This window comes from Ostrea edulis, chromosome 2, assembly GCF_947568905.1.
Source record: "Ostrea edulis chromosome 2, xbOstEdul1.1, whole genome shotgun sequence".
Lineage (NCBI taxonomy): Eukaryota > Metazoa > Mollusca > Bivalvia > Ostreida > Ostreidae > Ostrea > Ostrea edulis.
The window spans coordinates 5,145,554-5,155,942 of record NC_079165.1 but is presented as its reverse complement, the minus strand read 5'-3'; the positions used below and the strand labels follow the sequence as shown (position 1 = coordinate 5,155,942).

The 10,389-nt window shown below is 35.5% G+C and overlaps 1 protein-coding gene across 1 annotated transcript; it reads left to right on the top strand.

Annotated features, from left to right (window-relative positions):
- Positions 1–4,870: 4,870 nt before the first annotated feature.
- LOC125680881 (serine protease inhibitor Cvsi-2-like) lies at positions 4,871–8,978 on the top strand. The gene is made up of 3 exons (XM_048920685.2): positions 4,871–5,062; positions 6,757–6,879; positions 8,843–8,978. The coding sequence occupies exons 1-3, from the start codon at positions 5,029–5,031 to the stop codon at positions 8,941–8,943; spliced, it is 258 nt and encodes an 85-aa protein (XP_048776642.1). The 5' UTR covers positions 4,871–5,028; the 3' UTR covers positions 8,944–8,978.
- Positions 8,979–10,389: the final 1,411 nt, after the last annotated feature.

Sequence of the window (10,389 nt, the reverse complement as noted above, 5' to 3'; positions counted from 1 at the left end):
TCCAGAAAGATTCTGAATACAAGAATAATGCTTTTGAAAAGCAAATGTTATACCCCCGTAATCGGATATTCGGGCGCATATATATAGTTTTTGGTCCATCCGTCTGTTTGTCAGTAAAAACTTGCACCTTTGGCATAACTTTTGAATGCATGTTGAGAGGGTTTTCATATTTCACATGTGTACTCCTTGTGACAAGACTTTTCTTTACATGCAATTCTTCACCTTTCAAATTTGACCTACTTTTGAAAATCTTTAACCTTAGTCAATGATAACTTTTGAATGGTTAGTAAAAATACACGAGGGCATAGAATGCTTCACGCAGGCATACTTTTCATGAAGCGCTAACAGTAGGCCTATTTGTATTTTCAAAACTGAAATTTATTTCTTAAATGAATTTACGTATGTCTTGCATATTTATAAATGTAGATTTCATTGTTTGTAAAGTGAGTTTATGTCAAATTTATGCAATTTGAAATATAAGATATTTTGAAAATAGGAAGCAAACAGTTTTTGTGCAGCATAATTAATACATACATGTATATGTTTGTACATATATGTATATAGCTATTCACAATAAATATAGTTACCACATAATATTGCAGTAAAAACATACCATAGATTATTTGAAGAACATCTAAACTCAGAGAGTATTTTCTGTATAAGTATACAGAATCTGACATTTTTGGTGAGCATGTGCTCTATGTATGACTCACTTTTATAGATACTATAAATATATTGGGTGGATTTTTTAAAGCATTGTATCTAAAACAACCAGAAATGAAAAAAATAAAATAAAACTTAATCTAATTAAAATCAGATCCTAGGATACACTCACAATCGCTATAATACTTACATAGAGTATACGGCGCGGATCTAAGAAGTCTGATTTTAATTAGATTGAATAAAACTAAGTATCAAATAAGAAAGGAAGAAATATTTTATAGTTATTATTTATTGGTTATATACAAATATATATATATGTAAAATATATACATGTACCCATATAAAGAGATCGGGTTCGGAATACAAAACATGAATCTTTGAAAACTGATTTTGACAGGAATAAAATAAATGAACAAATAAACTAACTGTAAATTACAAGCAAATACACCAGGATAAGTACATATATATTATTTCCCTTCTACACCCTTATCTTCTTATGAAAAGGTAGTGTAACACGATCATTTGGGACAAAATGTCACGTACATGTATAGTTGAGTTCGATTCTGACATAAATATAAAGAATACTGGAATAAAAAACCTACACAAACACAATAAATCAAAAATATATGTATACAAAGGGGTGCCATTGAGTATCAAGTCCTTATTTTTTTTATGAAAAGGTAGATTAAAGCAGCTATTGAGGGAAAATGTCGAGACCGGGACCGGCTTTTAACATTGTTTTTATTTCTCGGTCTCACCGGTCTCGGGGTTTTAACATATTATTTTACGAAAGAAGAAAATAATATGATCAATTTACTATCAGAATGCAGGTATGGAATGTCATACCTAAGTTATTGAGAAATGGGGCTCAAATATCCTGATATATTCTGTTTGTATCGAATAAAAGTATCTGGGACCGGGACCGAAGACCGGGTTTTAGTCACGGGACCGGGACCGAAGACCGGGACCGAGACCGGGTTTTAGTCACGGGACCGAGACCGAAGACCGGGACCGAGACCGGGTTTTAGTCACGGGACCGAGACCGAAGACCGGGACCGAGACCGGGTTTTAGTCACGGGACCGAGACCGAAGACCGGGACCGAAGACCGGGTTTTAGTCACGGGACCGAGACCGAAGACCGGGACCGAGACCGGGTTTTAGTCAGTACCCTAAAAAATAACCCCCAAACAAATAACAAAAAAAAAAAAAAAAAAAAAAACAACCACAAAATCCCCACCTGTATACACATCCGCCTGTTGTTGAGGGATATTAGGAGGGAAACTAGCTACAATGTAATGCGAACTGGACCCGGGAGTTGACAGCGGTATTTCACTCATGAACAGTAAGGAAGACGACAGGGTGATATACATGTACGTTTTACGCAAAGTGTACACCCTTCCAGTACTTATATATCTGGATGTATGATTACATGCATGCTGTTCTGGGTAGAATTACATGTACATGAATCCAATTGTTATATAACACCGTCTTTAACTGCCCTCTGCATCAGTTTATATTCTACAAGCACAATTTTATTCATTATTTAATGGAAATATTTTTTGACATTGTTGATTTAAACATGTGACTGTGAGGTATACTTGGCGCGTTTTGTAAATTACTGTGTTTGTGGTTGTATGTGCTGCTTTCAGTAGCAGTGGGTGTAAATCTGTCCTACGGCACCGTCTTTGCTACTACCTGCACCATATCATAATTTAACAACACATGATGTATATTGTATTACATACAACAAGTCCATTTCAGATGAGTCTATTCATCACCTCTATAGCTGTATTCACGATGAGTATGTTCATTGCATATTTGTGTACTAGAACTCCTTGTCCTTTAAATCGTACATTCGTGCAGGTGTCTGTGGACATTATGATATTCCCCTTCTAGTTTATTAAAAGAATATCTATAGAATAAGTATAATCATTTTCATTTAAAGTAATGACTTTGTTATACGTATGTGATATCCTTATTATATGTCCAAAATCGACTTGCTACTGCATATGGGGAGTTTTCACACTGGACTATTGAATTTGATTAACAGATGCAGCACGTGAAGTCTGCAAAACATGTACACGCATGGTTACTATGGAAACCCATTACGACCTATCAATTTTTAAAATTAGAAATAGCGAATTCGCTACTTTAATAAGATGAGTAACCCCTCAATATCTACTACTGCATATACGGCTACTTTCAAGATTGATTTCATTATCTTAATCAAACACATAAATTGTATAATTTTATAAAATATTGCAATTGATATTGAAATAGACTGAAATATTGAACTTAATTAAAAAATGAGGTCCACCGTTTGCTGTTTTTAAAGGACTAAGTTCGTTTGGTATCGTATTTAGAAACCCTTGACTCGGGAAGATGCACACGAGGTCAGTGGTGAATTTAACAGGAGCGCAGCCGACACACCCCCCCCTAAAATTTTCAAAATTAATATAAGTCATGGTCTCTTGTTTAGAAAAATGTAAAGGATAAAAAGCAATACTTTCTTCCACGTTTGGAGAAATATATGACAAAATCTTTTGATTTATTGAATTTTTTAAGTGGGAGAACTTAATTTTTTTTTCTAAAACCCCTTAAAAATTGCATTATTTTATAAATTTCATCTTATCAGAATGACAGAAAATAGTAATCATGACTGCGTAGGAGACCTATTTCAAGCACTATAAAATCTGTAAATCCAAGAGGTTCAAGGGGCTTTGACCCTTGGACCCCCACCAGGGCTTCGCCATGGACCCAATGAGGGCCTTAAGGCAGCCCATAGACCCCCTGTCTCATAAATTACGCCCCCGTAACCACAATTCCTGGATCCGCCCCTGGAGGTTAATGCGAAATGTTGTGAAAGTGAAATTCATGTTAAAAGCGATCACGTGAAATTCACATTGAACACACCTGCTTATGTAACACATGAAGCACGAATAATATCAACAATATAATAGATTCGTTATTAAGGTATACCCCATAAATCATTACACCACATGCATGGCGGATCCAGAAAAAATTCAGACAAATTTCAAAGGGGGATAAAGCGACCTAAATTTGTATCTCTCCGTCCTAAAACAAAGGGGGGGGGGATGAAGACCCAAAATTTGCAAAAAGTCGCCTTTTCATCATCAAAATGATCAACAGATTGGGGACGTTGCATTCCCCCTCTTTATCCCTTCTAGATTCGTCACTGTCGGCATGTACACGGATTCAATAATCGTAATGAAATGTAGCGGATCTATTTTTCAATTTACATTAACTTTCAATTTATTTCAACTTTTATGATTAAATCAGCCTAGTATCATATTTGAAGTTTAGTTACTTACTGTCAGTCATTTACTTTTAATATACATGTATATTCAAGTTTACACTAAGTTGATACATTCCACATGTTTTTCATATTAAACAGGAAGTGTCATCTCTGTTGTCAAGCTCTCCTGAGTGAATAAGCTACCTGTCGCATGATTGGATAAGTCAGGATAGTTTCTTTGTTTTGGTTGGCTTAATAAGGCAGTGTTTGACCAGTCTACTTGACTTGGTTAGGAGCTGACCTCATGGTTAGATTTCTTTTCTCTTATTCTGAGCAACAAAAGCCTCAAGGTTTTAAAGCTCTGAATATAGTCACTAGCATGAAATAAGCATGATTTTTGTAAGAATATGTGTTGGGGACTGCTAAAAACCTCAAGGATTTACTGCAGACTTTAGGTATTGTTTTGTTAGGATAATACTCAGAGTTAGTAGGTAGTTTACAAGTTTATTATAGGTTTTTCATTTCCAAGTCCTGTTTCAAGGTGTAGTGGATAGCAGTAGTAGATTTTATACTTTAGTACTGACAAACCAGTAGGAACATATTCGGATATTTTCATTCCGTCACATTTTCTTACCTCTCTTACAAACATTTCATTTTTGTTGATTCATTTAAACTTTGATTCTATTTCACGCTTTGTTATTTTATTATTTAATTTGTTATTTGCTAACACTTACAATATCAATCAATCCTAAATCATTAATTAATCGTAAACTCTTTACTGGTGTTTTCATTTGGATGTGTTGACCATAGTTCAGGAATAACGATACCTGGGTTGAATTTTACGAGAGCCAGTGTTAACAGGGCATTCGATCATCCGAGTTATTGCCCCTGATATACTGGTTTGGGTTATAGAATTTAGGTCGTGACCCTTATACAGAATTTGGCTTCCCATGGCCAAGATTCCCATTACAGAAAACAGACGGTCGTTTGGTAATTGTTCGCATGGTGAGTCCTCACGCTCTTGTCCCCACATAAGATAACGCGTACCATTGGAGCACTATTTAAAGGATCATGTAAGGACATCTATCAGTTGGAATCAGCAAACTAAAATGAAAACTGTAGTTCTGCTTGCCTGTCTCATTGGTAAGTATCTATGATACTAAAATTAAGAGGCCGGTTTTTTTCCAGTGTCAACAATCCCCTGACACTACAAACTACAGACATTTTACTTTGAAATTACTTTTTTTAATCACGATACATTCATCATTTATAACCCCCTTGGTATTATCTCTTTTAATTTTAATTTTTTGTTTTCATAAATGATTGACGTATATGAAAGACTATAGTCAATCTGCATTCATTATTTTGTTTATATATCAATACTCTAATCATTACAGCTCATTCAAACACTTTATTGCTTAAATACACCTTGAAAGTAGTTATTTAATCAGGTCACTATACATAGTAATGTTAATCAGGTCACTATACATAGTAATGTTTAATCAGGTCACTATACATATTAATGTTTAATCAGATCACTATACATAGTAATGTTTAATCAGGTCACTATACTTATGCACGATATATTCACCTTATCAGTCATCCGTACACACCGCCACAATCTCTATTTTGAAAATGAATTACTAGTATATTATAGAATGTATTTCCCGAGTGCAACTTTCTGGGGCACATTTGCACTCTTGTACCATAGTTTGGCGTGTTTTTTTTTTTTTTTTTTGTTTTTTGTTAAAAGTGTGGGTTATCTGTACATAACCAACAATATTATATGGGGTAACTACTACTAGTAACGGTGTAACGGCATTTGAAACCGTGTTAGCCCATTTACATGTTGAGTGTTAAGGAGGTATGCTACACCAGAAAAATTTGATATGGCTGAAAAGTGGAGGATATTTACAACGATACTTTGCAATTGAAAACTTTCAAATTACTTAGTCAAAAATGCAGTTTTAGTACAATGCCATCTGAATTTTTTTAAACCCCTGCTGAACTCGAACCCGCACTATACAGTTTAGCAGTCAACGTGGTAACGTTCTGAGCTACTTAGCTAGGCAATGGTCTTTTAAATGAATAGGCAAATTGCTGATATCTTTATTTTCATCCATGTTTTAAAAGGAAGTCAGCCATTATGACGATGCAGAGTATCTCCTTAACGTGATGACATCGTGATAACATGACCGTGTTTGTGTCCAAGCGTCACCTGACGAAGTGTCCCGTGAAATCTTGATACAAACCCCGAAGCCTGCTACTACCCCCATCCCCACAAGCATTCCATTTCGTTCCGTGCAAATTGTACGCATTCATCGCTCCGTGCAAATTCTTCAGCGTTCCGTACAAACTGTTTAGCATTCTGTGCAACCAGTTCAGTGTTCCACACAACTCGTTTCATGCAATAATCATTCCGTGCAATACCAACCCGCGCCTCTGGAAACGTGTATACCGTTCAAGTAGCGCCCCTAGAAATTTACAGGCTATGTAAGCCATTCCGAATACGCGGACGTTGATGGGAATTCGAGCAATTATTTTAGAATTGCACAAATTGGACTTTCAACAGTGAAAATATGACAAATTCTCGACACAAAATAATGATATCAAAACCATCAGGCAGAGCTGAACCTAATACATTCATAGCCCTCGAAGCATTTAGAGTGACGACGTGTTTCATAAAATATTGATAGCGTGACGACGTGTTTCATAAAATATTGATAACGTAACGGCGTGTTCTGTGAAATCTTGATAGCGTGACGTCGTGTCGTGTGTTACGTGCTGTTGCTTTTCTGGACATCCTAGATACACGTTGTTTTTGTATTTATTGGCAGGCTACGCCCTCTCGGAGACTTGCACCAGCTCACATAGTGAGTGTAAACACACATCATGTGATTCCACGTCAGAACTGCACTGTGTGGACGGATTGTGTACCTGCACAACAGCCACAAGCATGGGTAAGGCGTCAGGCCTACTAACCGTTACAAATAGCGTCCAGCAGGGCGTCAGGCCTACTAACCGTTACAAATAGCGTCCAGCAGGCTACTAACCGTTACAGATAGCGTCAAGCAGGCATGTTCAAGACGCTCTCTTAGGACTAAGACGTGTCCTAAGTATGTCTTAGAACACAACTTAGTCGTAAGTCAGGTTCACGAAGCTTTCCTAACTTTAGGACAGCATAATCCTTGGCCTAAGATCAACCCAAGTTTGTATAAACATAACTAAAGCCATAATATTGAAGCAAAGAGCTCACAGAAACGGCGAAAAGATATTTAAGGACATTGACAACCCACAAGATTATTTATAATTGTGAGTAAGTACAGAATTTCGTGGGTTTTTTCATAGCCCCCCGGCGCTATTGAGGAGACCTGTGAATTTGGGTTCCTCTTCTAACTCACGATAATACACTAATCCGCACAAATCACATATCAAATTCAGACCGGTTTGATTTGTGTCGGAAAAACGATTGTTGAATTATTATTATCAAAGATCTTGACATGGTTCGATTTTCCAAACAATCGTATGCGAGTATTGCATGGCTCAGTGGTTTTGAATTGTAAAAAGAAATAATACTATACGAGTATATCAAACATACAATGTACATACATGGGTTCCAGTATCACAATATACGTTTGTATTTCTACTTTATTCAGAGTAGTCAATAATCTAAAACTTCCCCAGTTCATAACATAGTTATATTGAATTCACGATATCTGAATTAAGAATATTCCTATAAATAAATAATGTCTGTCTTTTCTCTAGTTGTATGTGTTAGGGTTAGGGTTAGTTTATAACATCATTATATTGAATTCACGGTATCTGAATTAAGAATATTCCTATAAATAAATGATGTCTGTCTTTTCTCTAGTTGTATGTGTCTAGATTTTAATTGTTTACTCGGAAATGTGTCACGAATATCATGTGTATAAATACATGTAAAGGAATAAGAATGAAATGTGTCACGAATATCATGTGTATAAATACATGTAAAGGAATAAGAAATGTGTCACGAATATCTATATGTGTATAAATACATGTAAAGGAATAAGAATATGTCACGAATATCTATATATGTATAACTACATGTAAAGGAATAAGAAATATGTCACGAATATCTATATGTGTATAACTACATGTAAAGGAATAAGAAATATGTCACGAATATCTATATGTGTATAAATACATGTAAAGGAATAAGAAATGTGTCACGAATATCTATATGTGTATAAATACATGTAAAGGAATAAGAATATGTCACGAATATTTATATGTGTATAACTACATGTAAAGGAATAAGAAATATGTCACGAATATCTATATGTGTATAACTACATGTAAAGGAATAAGAAATATGTCACGAATATCTATATGTGTATAACTACATGTAAAGGAATAAGAAATATGTCACGAATATCTATATGTGTATAACTACATGTAGAACGGCCGTCCTAAGTTGATCTTAGGATGTTCCTAACCTTTTTCCTAAGTTATATCTTCGGACATATCTTAGAAAGTTTTGTGAACATGTCTGCTGTATTGTTATTTCGAATATCGAACTGATGTTGTTTGGTTACATTCTAAATCTACAGATGAAAGGGGTACACGTAACGTGTTCAAATACGATGATACATTAATCAGAATCGTACATGTATTTATAGTAGCGGGTGTCCAAAGTACTTGTGACATAGTCAGAAATATTCTTACAGAGATATTCATGTCTAAATATCACATTTGCATGCTATTTTATCTAAGTTTAAATTTTTAAAATAGTTTGACAGATTAAGCAATTATATACACTGTAATATTCCTCTGCATGATGTTGAATATCTACAGAAAGTTCCACTCAGATACATATCGGGAATCGATTCTAGATTTCATGTTCTGTTTACGCTGTCTATATCTTCAATCAATCTTTTCCAGCATGTAGGACACTTCAGGACTGCCAATCCATTACTGACTGGGATTGTCAGCAAAGCAGACGACATTGCATTGACAATGTGTGCAGATGTTCACGATTTTAACTCAGTGCACTATTAAATATTGTAACCAACTGCAATATACCTGTTCTATCAATCCTCTCTAGGACACAATTAACATTTTAAAAACTGGTAAACTGAATATTTGATTCATAAATTATGCATTCATTGGAATACGTCTTAGAAAATTAGGTCTGTTTCTATATATGTAAGATTCCAAAGTGCGATGGGACTCCAAATTGCGATGGTCACGCCAAACCCCGATGGTCTGCGCCAAACCCCGATGGTGTGACACGCCAAAGTGCAATGGTCTACACTCATGCGCCAAAGTGCGACGGTCTGACACGCCAAAGTGCGATGGTGTGACACGCCGACATCCATTGGTTTGTAAACGACACAGTGTTGTGGTACAGACTGTACCAACAATGTGTTGTTTCACTAAAATATCAGTGCAAAATGCATGCATAAAAAATAAGAAGTTATTTTGTTACCATCTAGTTGTCGTTTTATTAAACACAAAATCTTCCAATGCGAAATCGTATAGGATGATTTGCATTATAGCATATCCCCAGGATTTTATTACGTGTATGTCACAAGTAATAAATTATCATAAATTAAAGAATGTTTGGGCGAAGTAGATAGTTCGACAACAAATGTACTTTGCCATTCTCACTGTCCTCAACCTCGTAAACCTTGTCGTTGCTGTCGTCCGTGTTGCATTTCTTCAGTTTTATTTTGAAAGACGTTAAGAATGACATCAAAATGACGTGACGTCACAAACGTTACTGAACCCCGCACCATCGGACTTTGGTGTGGCCACCGCACTTTGGCGTCCTTAACGTTAACAAACCATCGCAATTTGGCGCAGACCATCGCACTTTGGCGTGACCATCGCAATTTTGAGCGATCATCGCACTTTAGAGTCTTACATATATGCCGTAATCTATGGATATTATGATAGGATTAAAAAAAACTGTCAGATATACACTTTATGCAAATTAATACGATTAGACACCCTCCCTCGGAGTGAGGACCACTAGTAACACTGGTCAGTAGTAGTTATTACTCTCCATCGCTCATTTGAAATCTTACGAATAAAATTCTCTATAAACCATGACGAAATGGTAACTATGAATTACAACAAAAAGCTACAAAACATACACAAAATACTTGTTCAATGAAAAGCAAGAAAATTAACCCCAATCGGCAAAATTGCTGTCATCAAAACACTAAATGTGTCAAAAATGAACCATTTGATATTAACTCTACCAAACCCTTCTGATGAATTTATTAAGAAATTTGAAGAAGAAAAAAAACTATTTGAATTTATCTGAGATGGTAAAAAAGAGAAAATAAAAAGGAAAACAATTATACAAGATTGCAAAGACATTTCGTCTTTCGAGCAGAGCAGACGTTAAAACTTTTTATCAATATTCAATCGATTGCCATCGCCTAATTTAGTATCAGTGAAATTTGAATATGTTTCGCGCA

What these genes read in the sequence shown, in the direction of transcription:
- LOC125680881 (XM_048920685.2), top strand. Translation starts at nt 5,029, where the DNA reads ATGAAAACTGTAGTTCTGCTTGCCTGTCTCATTG. An exon ending in TCTGCTTGCCTGTCTCATTG is followed by an intron (nt 5,063 to 6,756) that starts GTAAGTATCTAT and finishes ATTTATTGGCAG; the next exon opens with GCTACGCCCTCTCGGAGACT. An exon ending in CACAACAGCCACAAGCATGG is followed by an intron (nt 6,880 to 8,842) that starts GTAAGGCGTCAG and finishes AATCTTTTCCAG; the next exon opens with CATGTAGGACACTTCAGGAC.